The following is a 20777-nucleotide window of genomic DNA, read 5'->3' as shown; positions in this document are numbered from 1 at the left end:
CGAATCACTTGGGCTAATTCAGGCAATGTAACTTCAGTAAACTGATGATTGGGCTAATTTTTGCAAATTATAGGAGATCGATGACGTGAATCTACTCTCGAAGACTTTAGCAAGGAGTTCAAGAAATTTTCTCATTTCATCGGGAGGCAGATTGATATAATCAATATTAGTTGGCGATGGCAAAGTTTTCCGATATCTCATATATTGAAAGAAAGATTTTTGGTTTTAGATTTAGAAAGGAAATCCTATCGTACTCTTCTTTAGCTTGAGCGACCGTGCATTTAAATACAGCAGCGTGAAACTCGTAATCAGACCAATTTTTGGGGCACTGGTTGTAGAGGAGCTGCTTCCGAGCTGCCTGTCGGCGCCGGTGGTCTCGCGTGCAGTCTGTATTCCACCAAGGGTTACAAGATGCTTGTTTGCAGATGTAACACTAAATTCCACGTTTTTGTATATTCTTTCAATTACGGCACAAGCTTTCATAGCCTTGGTGTCTTCATGCTCTTCAGAATAAGAAGCCAAATGTGCTTTAAGATCGAATTTAAATTTATTACAATATACAAATACGCGTACCTGGGAGCATGATGGCATAATCGGACAGGCTATTTCAAGCATTATTGGAAAGATGTGGCTATGACCGACTCAGTGAGGATTCTGTTTCTCTCGACCACACGTGCACACCAATAAACTGAAATTACACCCGCCGGTCAAAACGTCTCTAATACTTCTGCCGGTGTCATGTTAACGTCGACGCCACGGACAAGCCCTTCCACACATGCCAAGTGGAGAGGATTATATGCGCTCACCGGATTGGCGGCATACAGCGAACACTTTAAAAGGTCTTGTACACAGCACTGGTCTGCAGAAAAGCAGAGGATACCACCTCTGCCAAACTGTCGGACCTCAGTGATGTTCTGGAAACGGGGTGTCGCCGATCGCGATTCCTCCTGAATTGCTTTTGGATTCTTCATCCGTATGACTCCGTCATTGGTTGGAACAAGAGACTCAGGAAATTATGTGACGCTGTTGCGTACAAACAAATTCAGAGGTAACTCCTGCGGATGAATAGAAGCGGACCGGGGGAGGCCCCTGGCCCTGGTGAAGAAAAGGGCATCTGCGTGTTCTGATTAGCTAAATAGTAATGAGACTAGCAAAACAGTTGAACAGTTGACAATCAATAACAGAAAAAACTCAGCTACTCCATCCTTGGCCAACACCCTGGAAGGGAAGAACAGCACCACTGGAAGCGGAACGCGAACGGTGTGACTCATGTTGGTGTCAGCTGTGTTGGTCGCTTCGTCTTCATTGAGCAAGATGTCGATGAGGATCGCGCGAAGGGTCGCGCCTTCGGCCAATGGCTGCCCTGCGAACTGCAGATGTGGCACCGGAAGGTTAGGAAGTATCTGGTTTCCGCGGCCCATGGTCCTGTCGTGAGTCTGGAATGGTAGAACGTCTAGAACGAGAGGAGCCGCTGCCTCACAGCTCCTAATCGTTGAAGAGCGTGAAAGCCACGACAACGATTGCTGAGGACAGAAAGCAGTCACTGCCTCTGAAATTGATGGTACGGTGTCGGATGCCGACGCAGAGTCCGAGACCCATGGTAGCGAAAATGGCTCGCATGCGTGGTGTACAGCGAGGAAGGCGACGACCCCATCTGCCAAAACCTTCCCGGGTGTAGCTGCAGCGGTGTGATGCTGCGGCATCGGAGGGTCGCTGAGTTTTTGTCTCGTCATCTGGAGTTGCGTAGGCTGCCGTGTTACAGTAGCAGCAGTGACCTGATGCATGCTTGTGATGCAGCAGGTCACCGGTTTGGACACTGGTTGGGTTTCGGTTTCTAATGCACCGCCAGGTGCTGGGTAGACGCAGAAGCGGTGGTCGTCATGCGCTTCCCACCGCCTGGGGATAAGCAAATGGTAACAGCCGGTGAGCCGGCGTCTGCGCAAGGCAGCTTGCGTATCTCTCTGTCGAGGCGCAGTCGGGCACGACTGCAGCGCCAAGGTGGTGCATCGCAGAGGTTCCTGCCGGAGGGCAGTGCTGGTCGGGCTCGTCGCAGGCATACGACGAGCCCGATATATATCTATATATATATATATATATATATATATATATATATATATATATATATATATATATATATATATATATATATATATATATATATATATATATATATATATAACCTTGCCGCCTGCGATAGTCGCAGGCGGCAAGGTTTACTGCGGGCACGGCTCATATGTCGAGATCACTTTTCCGTCATTGTCTCCAGTAGTACGTTTAACATTAACATCAGCGACGCCTCTGAAAACTGCTTTAATTAGATACTACAACGCGTAGGCCGTAATGAAACTTTACAAAACCACGGCCAGGAAGAGACAATTGGGAAGACGAATAGGAATAACTATAGTCAGTCATGAAAGTTTATTCATGGAAACATTCCGTGGCTTGAAGGGGTCCTCATTGCAATGAAAAGTTGCCGTCGACCACGATGACTTGACTTACTCGCTTAGGAATCGAGAGCGCCGCCGCTATAGCTTCGGACGTCCACGCAGCGCTTCCAACTCTAAGTTATCGCGATGACGTGAAAGAGCGCGTGTCGCGGTAGCCACCGTTGCGGCTAGTTGCGCGATGTTACCTAAAATCGAGCAGCGGTGGACACCGGCGACATGCACTAATATAAAAGATACGGTGAATATAAACAAAACAACAATCAGAACGGGTCTCCGTTCCTTCTCAGTGCCGCGGTTTGTTGTCCGGCTGCCGCCGGCCCCTGTGCGACAGCGCCATGTGCTGGACTACCGGCGATGCACGGTTTTCTTCGTCGCGACTGCCAGCAGTAGAAGCAACCGAACGGCGCACTAGAAATTTATCAAGCGTGACAAGGCACCGCGCGAGAGTGAGGGCGAAGTCTGGCGTCACCCGGGACACTCTCGCCGTCAGCGCGCGGAGCGAGATAGCAGCGCCCCGGTGTGGCCCCGCAGCCGCTCCGGCCACCTAAGCCATGGTCCGTTTACTTTTTTGGCCGATAGTACATTGCCAGCATGTTAGTTAGAGTTCTGTTCGTACGTTCTACAAGCCCATTTGTCTGAGGGTGATACGGCGTTGAATGACAGAACTGCAAACTGCAGAGACGAAGCAGTTCTTCTACGGCGTCCGCAACGAACTGACGACCGCGATCGGTAATGATCACACGGGGGGGGGGACCATGTAGAAGAATAATGAATCGAAGCAAAATCATTCCAACGGGCGTAGCTGTTGAAGATGGTGCAGCCGCCCTTTCCGCGTAACGGGTCAGATGGTCGACACATACCATCACACATTGGTTGTCGTTAGATGATCGGGGAAATGGGCCCAGAAGATCAATACCCACAGAGGTTGGAGAAGACCTGGAGGAGCGGTCGTAGGGCGCTTGCAGCGTTGACATTGTTCGCAACTGGGCGACGTAGTGCTTGACTGTGTCCCGCATTCTGGGACAGTAAAAACGCTCCTGTGCCTGGTTCAAAGTTCTGATGAATCCTAGATGGCCAGAGGTCACATCGTCGTGCATGGCTCTCAGTATGTCCGTTCGCAGACTCTGCGGCACCACCAGAAGAAACGTGCGCCTTTAGCCGAATAATTGGTCTTGTGAAGCAGGCCGTCACGGGCACAAAATCGACCGGTGGCTCCAGGACGCGATTCGGCCACACACAGAGGTTCCAAACTAATGTCATTTTCCTGCTCTGCTTTGAAAGTCATCGATTCTGGAAATGTAGAAGAAATGGGAGCAAAACAGTCGTCAAAATTGTCTTCATCACACTCCGTCGTCGTCAGAGGAAGGCGGGAGAGACAATCCGCATCTGCGTGGCGACGCCCGGACTTCCAGGAAATAACGAAGTCGTACTCCTGCAGTCGAAGAGCCTAACGTACCAGTCGTTCACTCGGGTCATGGAGATTCACCAACCAGCACAACGCGTGGTGGTCAGTAATGATAGTGAACGGGCGTCCGTAGATATAGGGCCGAAATTTGTGGACAGCGAGAACAGCTGCCAAGCATTCTTGCTCAGTCACAGTGTAATTGGGTTCCGCCTTAGTCAAAGAGCGACTAGCATAAGCCACAACGTGTTCAGCTCCTTGATGACGTTGCACAAGTACGGCACCGATGCCGATGCCACTTCCGGGGCATCGGCATCGGTGGAAGTGGTGGAAGATCGGAAGCGGTGGAAGATCGGAACTTGCCGATGCCACTTCCGAGCGTGCACTTCCGTAGGTGCGGATGCATCGATGTCACGCAATATGCGCCCAGACGTTAGTAGAAATTTTAGCTGACGGAACGCGTCGTCGCAAGCCGATTTCCAGTTAAAAGGGACAGCTTTTTAGAGAAGACATGTTAGGGGGTACACCACGTCGGCGAATCTTGGAGCAAAATACGAGCACAGGCCTAAGAAACTCCTCAACTCCCGCACTGACTTCGGTGCTTCGAAGGAGCTGACTGCCTCAATCTTCGGTGGATCTGGCCTCACATGGTTTTTGTCGACCAGATACCCAAGTACTAACGTCTCGGTTTCTCTGGAACGACATTTCTTGGAATTTAGGGTCAAGCCGGCTTGTTTCACACAATCCAGAACAAGATTGAGACGGCTGTTATGCTCACTCAATGTGCTGCCAAAAATCACCACATCATCGAGGTAGCACAACCAAATTTCCCATTTAAGTCCTCGGAGGATAGTATCCATGAATCGTTCGAATGTTACTGGCGCGTTACAAAGGCCGAAAGGCATAACGTTAAATTCATAAAGACCGTCTGGTGTCACGAAGGCCGTTTTCTCCTTATCGTCTGGGTGCATGGGTATCTGCCAATATCCTGATCGCAAATCCAGTGATGAAAAGTAGGCAGCGGAATGTAGATAATCGATGACATCATCAATTCTAGGAAGCGGATACGCATACTTTTTGGTGACCGCATTCAGTTTCCTGCAAACAACGCAAAACGGCCACCATCCATCCTTCTCCTTTACTAAGATTACTAGTGCTGCCAACGTACTACAAGACTCTTGAACAACACTTTCGCGCAGCATGTCTTTCACCTGTTCAGCAATAACTGTCCTCTCTGTTGAAAAAACGCGGTAAGGGTTTTGCCGAATGGGGTGCGCAGATCCGGTGTCAATTCTGTGGCGAGCACGAGAACGCGGGAGTGAAGCCTGCTTGTCGCCTTGTGTGAAATCGAACACAGAAAGATGTGCCTACAAAATTTGTGCGAGAGCGCGGCGCTCATGTGAGGGCAGTGCCTTGTGGATCATTCGTAGGATCTGCTCTTCAGAAATGGTTCGTTGGGGATCGCTAGTATGAGACTGCGCCTCCACGCCTAGAACTGTAGTGGAGATGTAAGTAATCTCGTCAAATTCAGCGAGCTTCATATCGCGCGTCAGAACAGCAGGGACACAAGAACAACTGAAAGCTCACAAATTTGAGGTGCCATTCACTACTCTCACGACAGAGCGTGGAACAAGTATATCTTTCTTTGCGCAACTCGACTTAAGTGGCTCGACTTGCGCGTTAAACGATGAAAGGTCGGCACCAGCGAAATTGACAGGGATACGTGACAGCAACCAAAGCGGTAGCAGCAAATAGTTCGAATCAACACAATAGTTTGTCATTGGTAAGGATGTGTCGGCAAGGTTGGCGAGAAGTGCGCTATTCAAAGTAATTTCGCCTGTGCCAAAGTTAACGGATGCACCGCAATCCTGAAGAAAGTCAATCCCGAGAATCACATCATGAGTGTATTGCGGTAGTATGAGAAATTCTGTTTTAAGCTCTTCTCCTCCGAATAAAACACTTGCAAGACAAATACCTAGGGAAACTAGGCACTCTCCACTGACACCACGAAACGTCACACCATCATTCCACGGGAACATAACTTTCCGACCCAGCCTCTCTTTGAAAGTCACACTCATGACGGAAACGCTAGCACCAGTATCCACTAATGCTATTGCAAGTATACTATCAATTAACACACGCACTTTGCTCTTCACCATCATAACAGGCAGAGGAGTATTTCGTAGAGACGCAGACTGTCCGGTGACCTTACCTCCATCGGCCGCGCCGGCTAGTTTCCCGACGGCGGTGGAGACGTAGCACGTCGCCGTGGTGACGCTGAACGGCGTTGGCGACTGGTTGGGGGCGTCAGGCTGCGGTCTGAAGCTGGCGAGCCACTCCTTCTACTATACTGACGGAAGGTATTCCAAGGTGGCGCGCCTGTGGTGTTTGCAGGGTCTATCGGCCAACGGTCGTCATAACTATCACGTCCAAATTTAGGCCAAGTTGGTGGTGGGCCATATGTTGTTGTCTGTCGGCGCCGGCGACAAAAACGAGCAATGTGTCCTGAGGCGTCACAGCTGTAACATACAGGCGATGCGCGACCGACGTTGTATACCTCGGAGTCAACCCTGGCACGCTGCGAATAATAAACGCGATCTTCCAAATTCCGATTCGCGGTTGTAGCTCGACGAGTACGTTGATCGTGCGTCATGTCGTCGGGAAAGGTACGTCGGTGCTGTCGCAGCTGATCGACTCGACAGTCTGCAACGCGTGGCATGGCAGACAATGCTTACACAGCAGATACATGTTCTTGAGGTTGGTTGGAAGCGCAACCATGCTGTTCAACATCCGCCCCTTTGGTGTGCCGTTCAAGTTCCTCGCGGACAATTTGCCTTATAGTGGCGCAGGGTCAAATTGAAAACTGTAGTTGTGGTTTTCGTCAACGCTTGCCACCGTTATGACGTTTGCTAGCATGCCAAACTTTGGCGTGATACGGCCAAATGTGCGGCCTCAAATGTGCGGCAATGCTTGATGAGGTCGACGACCGAGGCGAGACTCTCCTTTCCGATTAAATAATTGTAAACATCCTCGGCTATGCCTTTGAGAAGGTGTGCAACCTTGTCCTCTTCGGACATTCGAGGATTGACAGCCTTGCAAAGCTTCAGGATCGCCACGATATACGTAGTACAGGTCTCACCTGGGACTTGAGCGCGCTGCAGCAATGTCTGCTCCGCCCGCTTCCTTTTCGTGGTGGAATCGCCGAAGCACTCTGTGAGGTGAGTAACGAAGCTGTCCCACGTTCTGAACGTATCTTCATGGTTCTCGAACTACACTAGCGCAGTGTCTGTGAGGAACAGAACCACATTGTCGAGCTGAGTCGTGGAGTTCCAGCCGTTGTACTTGCTCACATGCTTGTAGTGGGTGAGCGATTCCTCCACGTCCTCGCCGAATTTTCCAGAAAAAGGGTGGGGCTCCATCTGATGCATCCAGGCGCCGGTTGTTCGCACTGGAGCAGCCAGAGAAGGCTGTTGGTCGCTGCTGTGGGACATCGGGATCTCAAGTGGTGTTGGAGGCAGTCGAGCCAGGCGTCGGCTCTGGCGTGGCACTTGCTGCAGCAGCTCCGTCGTCTTGGTCGAAGTACCTAGCACCTCCACCACAAAACCGTTACGGTTAATGTTAAACCGGCTTTATTCAAGGGACAAGATTGATGGTAAAGTCAAGATGGCGGCCTGTGGCTGCACCAGCTCCTGTCTTCCTCCTCTTCACCTCGCCTGGCTCATGCCGTAGCAATATATGTATATATATATATATATATATATATATATATATATATGTATGTATATTGTAACGATGTTAATAAAACAACAATATTTATGAAGGGCGAACCTGCAGTCGCGCTCTCAAAACTGCCCTCGAGCCACTTCCTCTTTCTCCTCGCGTGACACCTCGTGCGCGTTGCGCATGTGAGCCGGGTGCAACTGGCTGCCCGTGCCACGAAGATCGCTGCCTGTTGTGGGTGAACAACATCACAGTATGGCGTGCACAGTGTCCAATACAAAGGGCGCGCCACTTGAATGTCACCAAGCTTGTCGCGGCACTATCCTCCTCCTTGCCGCATCGGCCCTATGCGTGAGAGGAATTAGAGGTTCCTGTGGGCTCTCACTTTTTTTTTCATGACCTCTCCTGGTAGGGTTTCATGCGGACAACATGAACAACTTCCATGGAGTTGCGCCGTCTTGGGCTCTCGTGTCCAGCGGATTTCACTTCGTAAGTGACGTCGCTTATACGACGAAGTATTTCGTAAGGGCCGAAGTACCGGCACAGAAGCTTTTCCGACAGTCCACGGCGTCGCACTGGGGTCCATACCCACTCCTTGTCACCGGGCTGATAATGAGCTTCACTACGGCGATGGTTGTACCGGCTGGAGTTGATGCGTTGTTGGCGGCGTATTCGGTACCTTGCCATCTATCGTGCCTCCTCGGCACGATAGATGGCAAGGTACAATTTGGATGGATAATGGATAAACAATTTGTATCGCCCACATACCAAAAGATAGTGATCTAATAATTCTATTTCTTGGCAGTATGGACACAGCGGTAATAACGTCAGACCAGGAGGGACACGGCAGCGTAATATCGTAATCACGAATTCTGATTGTCTTGATGGGCACCACTAGATTTCCCACGGAAATTTTAGGTGCTGATATTCTGTCCATGTTGTTATTAATCCATTGACATCTCCATGAATTGAATATTTTCTATATCTAATTGCTCATATGTGCGGCACTACTGGAATAACCGGCATTATAGGTCCACTCAAGGATGCTCGCGCTAATGAGTCTGCAATTCCATTTTCATGTAAGCCACAGTGGCCAGGTACCCATAATAGTTTTAGAGAATTCAACTGTGGAGGAACTAATGTTAGAAACGTCGTTAGAGTTGCCGAATTGGATTAAGCTGTAAGCGAAGTACAGACCGAAAGGGAATCTGCTGATTTGTAGAGAACGTCATCGCAGAGAAAAAACGAGGATAACTTGCGGATGAACATACGAGGCGGCTCTGGTAGACGGTTCTCATGGTACTCGATGAGAGGCCGGAGTTCTGAGTCATCGCGCTGTTGCTTGCTGATGTCTGATACTGATATAATGGACAGAAATGCGTCCTCTTCATCAAAGTCGCATGGCGACGGTTGAAGTGGAGCACGTGGCAGGCAGTCGGCGTCGGTGTGTTTACGCGCGGCCTTGAACACTATCGTCATATCGTATTCTTGCAAGCGGAGACTCCAGCGTGCAAGACGGCCAGATGGATGCTTCAGATTGGCGAGCCAGCACAATGAATTGTGATCTGTCACAACTCGAAACGATCGGCCGTACAAATATGGTCGTAACTTAGGAATTGCCCACACAACGGCCAAGCATTCCTTCTCCGTAGTGGAATAGTTCCTTTCAGCTGGAGACAAAGTGCGGCTTGCGTACGCAATGACGCGTTCGGCTCCATCTTCCCACTGTACAAGGACGGCACCAAGGCCAACGTTGCTGGCATCCGTGTGCAACTCGGTGTCACTGTCTTCGTCAAAGTGTCCTAGAACAGGGGGTGTGCGCAGACGTTTCTGGAGTTCACAGAAGGCTTCTTCTTGGTCCTGCTCCCAGACAAACGGAACAATATCCTTAGTCAGCCGTTGCAAGGGTTGGGCTATCCGCGAGAAGTTTGCCACGAAGCGTCGATAATATGTGGAAAGCCCTAGAAAACGGCGGAGTTCGTGTTTGTTCGAAGGTGTTGGAAACGAAGCAACAGCAATAGTTTTGTCGGGGTCTGGTCGAATGTCCTCGTAGCCGACGACATGGCCTAAAAATTTGAGTTCGTCATACCCGAAATGGCATTTTTCAGGCTTTAAAGACAGGCCAGCAGTACGAATTGCGTCAAGAACTGCTTGTAAGCGCTGGAGGTGCTGCTCAAAAGTTTCTGAAAACACAACGATATCATGTAAATAGACCAGGCATGACTGCCACTTGAGACCTGATAGAACCGTGTCCATCATGCGCTGAAAAGTAGCAGGCGCTGAGCACAATCCGAAAGGGAGGACTTTGAATTCGTAAAGTCCATCAGGCGTAATAAATGCGGTTTTCTCACGGTCACGCTCATCAACCTCTATTTGCCAGTAGCCGCGGCGAAGGTCCACCGAAGAGAAGTATCGAGAATGTCGAAGGCGGTCCAAAGAGTCATCGATGCGGGGAAGGGGATAAACATCCTTCTTCGTAACGTTGTTAAGCTTGCGATAGTCAACGCAAGAGCGCAGTGTGCCGTCTTTGTTTTTCACCAGAACCACAGGCGACGCCCACGGACTGGTGGAAGGCTGTTTTCCGTCGGTAAGCATTTGTTGGACATGATTTCGGATGGCGTCTTGCTCTTTACGAGAAACACGGTAGGCACGTTGGCGCACGGGTCTAAAAGACTGTAAAAGGCTTCGAATGCTAGCCTGCTGTTCACCTGATAATCTAGAATTCACATAAATATTGCTTTTGGCTGGTACCTCACAGTTAGGATCTCCATCATTGTGTCCTACAGTTAAACAAGCGGGAAAGTCACTGACTGGCTCCAAATACGCGATGGCAGTTCCTGGCGCGAAGTGTAGGTGTTCACGGCTGAAATTGGTCACTAAAATCTGAGCAGTCCGTGACGACAGCTGCAAGATGCCGCGGGCTACGCAAGCCTGTCGAGCCAACAAGACTGACAAATTGCCTTCAGCGATTCCGAAATGGGGAGGATCGTCATCTGTTTCTACGGTGATCAACGCTGTACTCTGGGGTGGTAAAGTAGCACAGTCACCCGAAACACGTAACACTGTGAACTGTGGGTGGTAGTCGTCTGAATGAGTTGCGCGTTCGCTAAAAAAGGTGACAAGCAACTCGCGAGCGTTTATGATTGCGCCGTACTCCCGAAGAAAGTCCATGCCGAGTATGACCTGCCTAGAGCACTCTGCCAGTATAATAAATGAACTGACAAATGTGACCTCACAAACTTGTACCCTCGCAGTGCATTTGCCGATCGGCGTGAGAACATGACCACCGGCTGTACGGAGCTTAGGTCCTGGCTACGGTGTCGTCACCTTGCGAAGTGCAGTAACCAGTTTTCTGCTCATGACAGAATAATCAGCACCAGTATCGACAAGAGCTGTTACCGGGTGGTTATCTACAAAAACAAGTATGTCGGCTGAAACAGGCTCACGGTTTTCGAAGGAAGGTGTCGAACGTACATGGTTATATTGCGCTCAGATTTACAAACACGATATTAAGGAAGGAGAGGACTTGGACGGACGCAGCGCAAACTACCAACTGTTTATTACTGTTAAAGAACGCGCTTATATACAAGGAGATATGGTGCGGGGGGGGGGGGGGGGTTACATATAAAAAGATATGACAAGGTGACGACATGTGATCATAGTTTGGGTCAGGCATACATCGTTCACATGCACCCGTTCGCACTGGCAAACTCGACCTCAGCTTTGATAAGCGCGATAGACGGAGTGCTTACGCACATCTCTTTTTCTTTAGCTATCGCAAGCGCCTCCCATATTTCTCGCTCCGTTTTTGTTTTTGATGTTCCAATGACTGTGGTGCTTTCTAGTAGCGGGGAGCATTTGCATTGTTTGCAATGTGCGGCCAAGTTGCTAGGTGCTGTCAGAAGTTGGCACGTGTATTTGTGCTCCCGTAATCTATCATTTAGACAACGTCCAGTTTGTCCAATGTATACTTTCCCGCAATCTAGTGGGATTTTGTAAACAACTGATGTAGCGCATTGCACGTACTTTTTCACGTGCTTAGTCTGACAGACCGTAGCACTGGGGTTGGCCTCTGTGGGTCCTGCGTTCACCCTCTTGCACATGCCTTTTAGTTTTTGCGGGGCGGAGAACAGAACTTGAACATCATGGCGTTGGGCTGTCTTTCTTATTCTATGTGACAAGCCATGGATGTAAGGCAACACCACGCGTTTTTTTCATTTTTTTTTCTGTGTTTTCTGCCTTTTCCTGTTGGCTCTGATTTCGGGCAACAAGTTTTCACAGATTTGCACCACCATGCTGTTCGGGTACCCACTGTTTCTTAAGCGGCTTACTTGCAAATCGATGCTCTCCCTCACAGCATGGCGGCATGATTTTTCAATTGCTTGACTGATGCAAGCCTTGGCGATGCCTCTTTTTATGAATTTAGGATGGCAAGAGTCATACCTCAGAATTTCTTTTTCTCCTCTGGTTTTGTAGCACCAGCAGATGTGGGAGCCTCTGAGCCTAATGTTTATATCAAGGTACTGCAATCGACCATCGGTAGGAGTCTCGTACGTGAACTCCAAACCTTCATGCGCTTTTTAGAACATGCTGATGACAGTTTCTACGCTAAATGGGTCGGTTTGGTTTTCTTTCATGCACACCAAGTAATCGTCAACATATCTGAAACATGTAGTTATGTTAGTTTCTCCAAACAAGGCGGCAAGTTTCCTGTCTCCCACACTCAAAAATAAGTCGGAAAGCACGGGAGCTATACAAGAACCAATAGCGATGCCATCCTTCTGCTCATACACACTGTCACCATATTCGATAAACGCACCATGTATATAAAGTCAGTCGTTGTTTTCGTCGTCGTTATCGTCGTCGTCGTCGACGCCGTCGTCGGGGTGTCGCAGCGGAGGATCATTCGAAGTACGTTGGACAGCAGCCCAACCCCCGGAGGTCGCTGTTCTTAGTTTCCCCGACTTGGGCTCATGGGCCGGTTGCCCACGGAAGCGGAGAACGTAGTGTAGCGGCTACATGACGCCGCTCGTCGAGGAGGTGGTGATCGTAACTGGCCTCTCTGGGGAGACGGAGATCGGGTCGTTGGCAGGGATTGTTCAACCGGTGGGAACTGCGTGTACGGCGACAAAGGTTGACTGGCCAGATATTGCTGGATTTCTCTCGGGCGCTCTCCCTCACGTGGGCGACGAGCACCAGGGTGATAGCACTGGAGTCCTATTTTTGGGCAGTAGCAGGCACGGTACAAGTGGCCCGCTTCGCCACAGTGGAAGCAGAGTGGCTGATAGTCAGGTGTGCTCTGACTTTCGCCTATTGATTCGGGGGCTTGTGGACCCGTACACATTTGTACGTGAAGCTTGGCCCTGGAGGTGGCACAGTGGTTCTTCAGAAGAAGGCGGGTTACGATGGTTCCCGGGTTGCGCAGGTAGCGTCACTACTTGCGCATAAGTAGTGAATGGCTGTGCCGCCTGGCGGACTTCTTCGCGGACGATATCTGTGAGGGATGTTACGGTCGGTTGAAATCGCACTCCCTGTAGTCGATCTAGCTCCTCACGCACGACACTACGTACAAGCTCTCCAAGCGCATCGGTGTCATAGGGCAAGGAGAGAGATTATGATCCCTTGCTAATTTGGTTGCTCCGAGAAGCGTTGCTGAAGGGCTCGCTCCATTGTTGTCGCCTCACTGACGAACTCAGCTACTGTAGCTGGAGGCCTTCGCATCAGTCCAGCAAACAGCTGTTCTTTCACTGCACGCATCAGCAGGCGTACTTTCTTCGCCTCTGTTATGCCAGGGTCAGCACGCTTGAAAAGCCGCGACATATCGTCTACGAACATGGCTATGCTTTCGTTCGGCCTTTGAACCCTATTCTGAAGGGCTCGCTCTGCTCGCTCTTTTCTTGCGGGGCTGCTGTACGTATCGCGTATCTGCCGTTGAAATTCTTGCTAGGTGGTGATGGATGGCTCGTGGTTAGCGAACCATGTTCGGGCAGAGCCCTCTAGGGCGAAGTAGACGTTCCTTAACTTTTTCTGCTCGTCCCAATAATTGACGACAGCCTCACGATCGAAGTCGTCGAGCCAGTCTTCCACGTCCTCAAAAGGCTCACCATGAAACGGCCGCGGCCAGCGTGGGATGCGGAGAACCAGCGACGGAGGAGGCTGTCCCGTACCGTATGTCTCCTGTGTCTGGCTTGCGGTTGTGGTGGACATCCTCGGCAGATCTTGCAGGCCGTATTTTGGAGGCAGTCTTTGAAGCCGTCGGCTTTTGCGTAGGCTGTCCGCTTCCAGTTCCTGGGGGTCAGAGTACATAGACGCGTACCCAGCACCCCCACCAGTTTGTCACAGAAAAAGCCACAAAAGATTTCGGTCGACGCTATAGATCTGTTTATATATCGCTGTCCTGGTACCTTCGTCGTTCGCTTCTTCTGGCAGCCACCCAACATGCCTAGCATGTGGCACCGAATCGCATCGAGTGGCTGTCAGCTGTATCGAGGTCGTGGCAATATATATATATATATATATATATATATATATATATATATATATATATATATATATATATATATGTATACATATATCACTTAAGAAACGGAAATCAGTTCGCACCTTGTGACCAGGGGTGTGACCCTGTTTTCCGGGAACGAGTACGTGTGTCAGACGGGCAAGTGCCTCACCTATGGATTGCGTTAGCGCTGACGTACCGTTGGAAAACTGCTTTGTCTAGCAATATTGATGCACATAGCGCTCGCTGCGGATGCAAGCCTCTGATTAGCCCTACTCTTGCGCTTGCCCGAGAGAGAAAGAAATCATCAGGGAAAGGCAGGGAGGTTAACCAGGCTGAGCCCGGTAGCCTACCCTGCTTTGAGGAAGGCGAAAGGGGATTCAAAGAGGAGAAGGAACATACAAGCTCATAGTTGGCACAATTACACAGACAAGCGTTCATCGCTGAGTTGGCCACATGTGGTTGTACAGGCTGGTGTATTTTGAATAAAAAAGGAAAGAAACCCTATTTGTGACCAACTCACCAGGGAAATACTAGCAGCGCTAGGGATTAAACTCTGGGGGAATACTTGTATCAATTGCTCATCGGTTGCATTATAGGTAAAAAAGAAGTGGAGTTCTTGTCGCGTTAGCAACATGTGTGACTTGAAATTTCTGTGTTGATGTGGTTATGTGACCCTCTTATTTTAATGTTGTGCGGTTAAATGACTTTCAAATCACGTGTAATAAACCATCGCTGCAATAAACAAGCGCTGTCTCCCCTCCTTTCTGTCCACGTCCGTGCGTGTTTCGCTCTGAAGTATACATGACTAGACTACGCGTTCGTTTCCAATCTGACAGAAAGATATATATATATATATATATATATATATATATATATATATATATATATATATATATATGTATATATATATATATATATATATATATATGACACTCAAAAAAGAAACAAAAGGAGACGAACCTATGGCATATGTTTGTCGTGAAGCTTCGGTCGGACGACCAGTCTTCGTCGCACGCGCGCACCCACGCACACACACACGCACACACACACACACACACACACACACACACACGCACGCGCGCACGCGCATACACACGCACACGCACACACGCACACACACACGAACGCACGCACGCACACACACGCACGCACGCACGCATCCTGCACCCTATCCGCCGTGGTTGCAGAGTGGCTATGGTGTTGGGTTGCTAAGCACGAGGTCGCGGCATCGAATCCCGGCCGCGGCTGCCGCATTTCAGTGGGGGCAGAATGCAAAAACAGCCCTGTACATAGATTCGGGTGCACGATAAGGAATCCCAGGTGGTCGAAATTGACGGAGTCCTCCACTACGGCGTGCCTCATGATCAGAAAGTGGTTTTGGCACGTAAAACCCCATAATTTTTTGTAGTGCTGCACCCTATCTTATCATTATTTACTGAGAGCCTTTTGTGAGGATCTAATAAGGTGGCCACCTGTATGCCGCAGTTTCCGATAAATAGTGCTATACAGGATGGAGGATTGAACAGCGCGCAGCCACGTAAAACCACGCAACGCAATGTGTTTAGATGGCGATAAAATAGCGATTCAACTTACCTTCAGCACGGTGCTCTCGACGCTCTCGTAAGATATCCAAATGTCCCCTAAGTATGCGTGTGGCGCATAAGCCGTCTTGTCCATGACGGTCACGGCCCCTCTCTTCAGTAACTGGCACACCTGGCATAATCAGAACGACAGGGAATGCCATCATAATCAATGCAGACGATTTGTGTTGAGTAATATGTGTAATGATGAATGCTGTCTGTGCGAAAACTTTTAAACGTTTTCTGTAAAGGGATCACTTACAAAAAATAGTAATATGCGGGCTTTACGACACATGCAGTTAGCTTTACCTAAATTTCAATTGAAACACTTTTTTTACGCAGTCTCCACATTGTGGGTGGTCTGAAATAAAACCTGATCTATGGAGCAAATTAAAAGAGGGTTTACTGGACTGTTCTGATTTCATATTTTTTATCATACTTCACCTCGGAAATGATTCATTATCTTAATTGATGAGAGGGGCTAATGAAAAGTAATATGACATATGTGGTAAAATTGGGAGCCGACAAAAACAGAGCCCAGAACTGAAAACTGAAGGCAGTAAATAAAAAAAGCCAAGTTATTCACCCAGAAAAGGCATACTGTCTCTGAAATATGATACGCAATACTTATGCAGAACTGGCCTCACTGCGCACTGCACTAAGCTGTGCGCATTCGTGTGCACAACTTGGCAGAGCTGCCGAGCTTCATAACTTTGCGTTTTCAATCTAGCCTTTATCCATTGACACACCAATTGGCACAGTGCAATATCAGCATTACCAGTTCTACAGATCACCAATATCTTCAACATGACCTCAACTTAAGTAACGATTGGTGTGACAAATGGCTAATGAATCTAAGTGCAGCGAAATGCAAAGTAATGTCTTCTAGCAAAAACCGCTCCAATTCTAAGTTTTCCTACGGTATAACAAGTAGCACACTATATGAGGTCTCTTCATTTAAGTATCTCGGCACCACCCTAACTCCAAACCTTTCCTGGACTCCCCATATTACTGACGTGTGCGCCAAAACAGCCATGTCATTGGGGTATTTAAGTCGAAACCTTCGAAACTCGCCTTCTGTTATTTCTAAGCTTGCTTTCCAAAGGTTCGTCCGTCCACAACTCAAATTTTCCTCATCAATCTGATACCTCTATAAAAGCTATTTAACTACCATGTGAGAAGGTATTCAAAATGGAGACACTAGCTCTAATTATCAAAACCATAAACACCACTCAAGCGTAACGCAAGTTAAAATCACCCTTTCTCTAGCACAGTTAAGTAACGCCGTGACATAGCCATAATTGCGCATATTTCTTACATACGTTTATCAGTATAACCAAAATCTTTTAGGCACAGAAACGTCATCCCAGACGTCACGTATCATGCACAATAACATAAGCTTCACGCGCATTTACGGCCATACTGGCGCATTTAACTCATCGGCGCTTCTACGTGTCATACGGCTATATAATAGCCCATAGAATAATTGCGGAAGCTAACAAGTGAAATTTCAGCCGTCACTTATTTCTCGTATCACCAGCTAACCCTTGATCTTCCTAAATCATCACGTGCAGTGACTCTTGGCTTGCTCGGCTGACCGCGCAGCTACACACACACTTGTGCACATGGTGTTCCCGTCAAAAATATTTTACAAGTGCTATCTTATCAGTTATTTTTCATGATTCAAACGTTTATTCTTATGTACGCTTTTGACGTTATCTTTTTGTGTTACCCGTTACTGACTTATTTAACCAGCGCTCCCTCCCCGAATGTATCATATTTTCGATAGTGTTCCCTTTGCTCTGTTGTAGCATAGATTGCTTGCTTATTATATTTCTGTGTGTTTTTGTAGAATTTCGCCACCCATTGTTTATATAACTTGCACTACGTCCCCCTTACTCAATGCCCATTGGGCCATGTAAGGTATGTTCGAATAAATACAATGACTAAATGAATAATAATTACCGTGCGCCAGTAAACTTGATCAGTTACTTGTTGTCCACTTCAATCTCATTTTAGTATACAAAATACGAAAACATATCAAGAATATACAGAACAAGAAGGAGCGTTACTAGAAACTATTTATTCAAAGCACGCAGGTTCGCTCATTTAGTCTGAGTGATGTGCGTGGTCTATTTGGTGTGCGTTGCTGCAGATGGTGCAACGTGTCCGGCAAAGCCAGTAGCCGAGCCGAGATCGTCAGCCACTCCTTCCGTTTCAGGGAGCCTCGTTTTGTCTTGCTGTCTTCCCGCGATTAACATGTCATTCAGGCTGTAGCCGCTGACGTTGGTCCTTTGAGCAGGCGTTTTGCAATCTTGTGTACCACAATCCTCATTAAAGCGTGTAATACATTGCGGGCCATTCTGCCTTCATACGAAGCCTAGCGCTGTCGACTACGACTCTCTACCAAGCCACTCAACCACGACAGCGCAAGAAGTGCGACCAGTACGCCTTTTCAACGCCATTCGTCATTGTACTCATGCCTGAAGATATTCCTGTTATTTGCAGCTCGTTTGTCTTTACTCCTTGTCAAAAGAAAAGTGCGCCCGTTATTGCAAGAGTTTTGAGAGGTTCGACATCCAGCCCACAACTGAGGTGAATCCCACGCGTAGCGCTCACTCGCCTAATCTGTGCGCCTAGCCTCGCTTTGCGGTCCATCATGCCAGGAATTATTTGGGATCAGCTTGACTCATCGACCGTATCGCGGCTCAGATTCGACCTTATGTGCGAAGAATTGACCCGATGCGAGATAGACAGTGCCGGTTCTAAGGAAGAGCTATTCAGTGTCCGCCAGTCGCTATTCACCATTGTCGTGAGACCGCCAATGTCACGCGGGGATAGGGTGGCTACCGCCGGTAGTTAAAGTTTGAAACTTTATCCTGCGCCGGTCACAATTCTGGAACTTCTGTTCGAAGAGCTGCCACACCCCTCACCTGAAGTTGACACAGTACCAGGCCTGTCGTCGTCGATTGCCTGCCTTGATGACTCTCCAACACAAAACGTTAGTATCTGGGTCAGTGACGTCTGCTGTGTAAAGCACCTTGTCGCATGGAATGACGCTGCCACCCGTCTCATTGGCCCAAGCAAACTAGAAGGCACAGCACAGGAACTGGTACCTCCCTTTCGAAATTTTTAACTAACCATCGCAAACATGGAGCACCGGCCTGAAGGAGGCATTTCCGTTAGAGTTGACCCTCATCAAGCAGCTGGAATGCGTCATATAGATTAGAAAAAGCCTAGACAAGGACTTACAGAAGTACGCTTACACAAAGCTGGGTGTCACTGACAGCTTACCTTCATCCTTACCGACGTCTAGAAGATTGATTACCTTCTAAAAGGTCATAAAGAGCCACATCTCATTGCCACCATTGTGACAAACAGGCCGTCCACATAGCGTGACTTGATGTCCACATGTACAAGCCTAGACAGGTGCAAGCTCAAGATAGGGCAAGTGTAATGTCAGCGCTACTTCCACAGAGGCATACCCCAATCATCTAAAAAAACCAAACGTGAACACTAGCAGTACGATTTTGAGCCACCAGCTTCGCCATCTGCTGCAACAGCGCAGCCGACAGCTTATAATTGAATTGCGGAATGAACAGCAGGAAAGGAAATACGAAGTCATTTCTGCATAATAATCTCATTTCGGAGCGGCAAATGCATCGCACGAGCAGTCTGTTACAAACGTAAAGAGTTAGGGTATTTCGTCGCGGAATGTTCTTTTCAGAGCAACAGGTTATCACGAAAACCATTGTCACTCCTACCTGGTGCACGACAGCCGCACGCACCTCGCAGTATGGCTGTTTAACTTGAAGACTCCAAACATCATCGACCACTCTGAATGAAACTTGTCACTGCTTTCTACAGCCATACTTTCTTCAGCAGTGGCCATGTGATCAAATAATTTTCTTTTGCCATCGTTGGAGGAGGTCAGCGCTAATAGTCATGTGAGACCTCAAGGTAACTATTGGCTCTATCACTGTTGTGTGAATGAGGCAACAGGTTTGGAGAACGTCCTTCCCATTATTCCGGGTGAAAACCGGTTTTCGGCTGTACGAGCTTGCATTATCCTTTAGCCATAAGAGTCCATCAGCTACAATTTACAGCAACGGGTGCCACTCAGCGTCTAGTCCGGCGAATGACCAGTACCATCATTCTATCCAGCTTAAATCTTTTTGCGCCGGCAGACACAACCAGAGAAGGTTGTCTACAACGAGAACCCGTTTCTTCATCAGAAGTGACCCGCTGGCAAGCTTCATCTGCAAGGACGGCGCCGTTGGACAGTCGCACTGCCCCGGCACAAGTCTGCACTGCGGCGCCTGTAACCATTCATGCCGAGCTTCCAAAAGTTCGCCGAGGCAGCCAGCTCTCCCCTGAACCGCAGCTGTGATCGCTGACACACTGACTGAGAACAACGTCGTCTTTTCGCGCCATAATGGTGACATTGGTCATTTTACTGGAATGCAACATCGCATTGGCTTGCTGTCCAATACTGTGCCGTGCAGCCGTGGCTCTTACAGATGCATTCTTTCAGATAAGTGACTCCTCAAAAATTCCCGCAGAAAATCATCCTCTCATCGGACCCATCGGCGTTCTCACTCGTGATGTCTCGCAGTGGAAAAAGCACTGGTGTTGGAATTACATTCGACGTAATGACCATACGATCAAGGTTGTACAGCCCCTACCAGTTCAGATGACATAACTGAGGACATTGCTGGATGTGTCTACTTAGCTTTTGCAGCAATCAAGTGTGTCTGCTCGCAAGGTAGCCGGCGAACACAATATTAAGAGAAAACATCATTTATCAATCATCAAGGAAGTTGCACTGGGCAAGAACACTGTTTGGATAAAAGAATTGATTGTGCATATTTGAGCGTGCTAAGGGAATGCTATTCCAAGCCGTTCTGCCTCGCCTGCACATATGCACGCAGGAGTATGTCTACATGTTATTCTTGTTTAGGCATAGCCATTCCCCACGTTTGCAGACTGGCTGCAAGAAAGACTCTAGTTGCTGCATACTAGTGGGCTTAAGGCTCAAATCGATAAATGCGCCTTCTGTTTCTCTTGCATCAAATTTCTCAGGTTCATCATATCAAGCAAAGGCCGTCGCCCAGATGCAGGAAGAC

General features: G+C 48.6%; 1 protein-coding gene across 1 annotated transcript in view; it reads right to left on the bottom strand.

Annotated features, from left to right (window-relative positions):
- Nucleotides 1-20777, bottom strand: part of LOC126540004 (acidic mammalian chitinase-like) — a 315282-nt gene that overhangs the window by 80307 nt on the left and 214198 nt on the right. Inside the window, exon 9 of the mRNA XM_072286221.1 lies at nt 15665-15784. Coding sequence (XP_072142322.1) covers nt 15665-15784 — 120 coding nt within the window. The remainder of the gene's footprint in view (nt 1-15664; nt 15785-20777) is intronic.

The sequence above is a fragment of the Dermacentor andersoni genome, chromosome 2 (assembly GCF_023375885.2).
Source record: "Dermacentor andersoni chromosome 2, qqDerAnde1_hic_scaffold, whole genome shotgun sequence".
Taxonomy (NCBI): domain Eukaryota; kingdom Metazoa; phylum Arthropoda; class Arachnida; order Ixodida; family Ixodidae; genus Dermacentor; species Dermacentor andersoni.
This window is presented reverse-complemented; position numbering and strand designations above follow the sequence as displayed.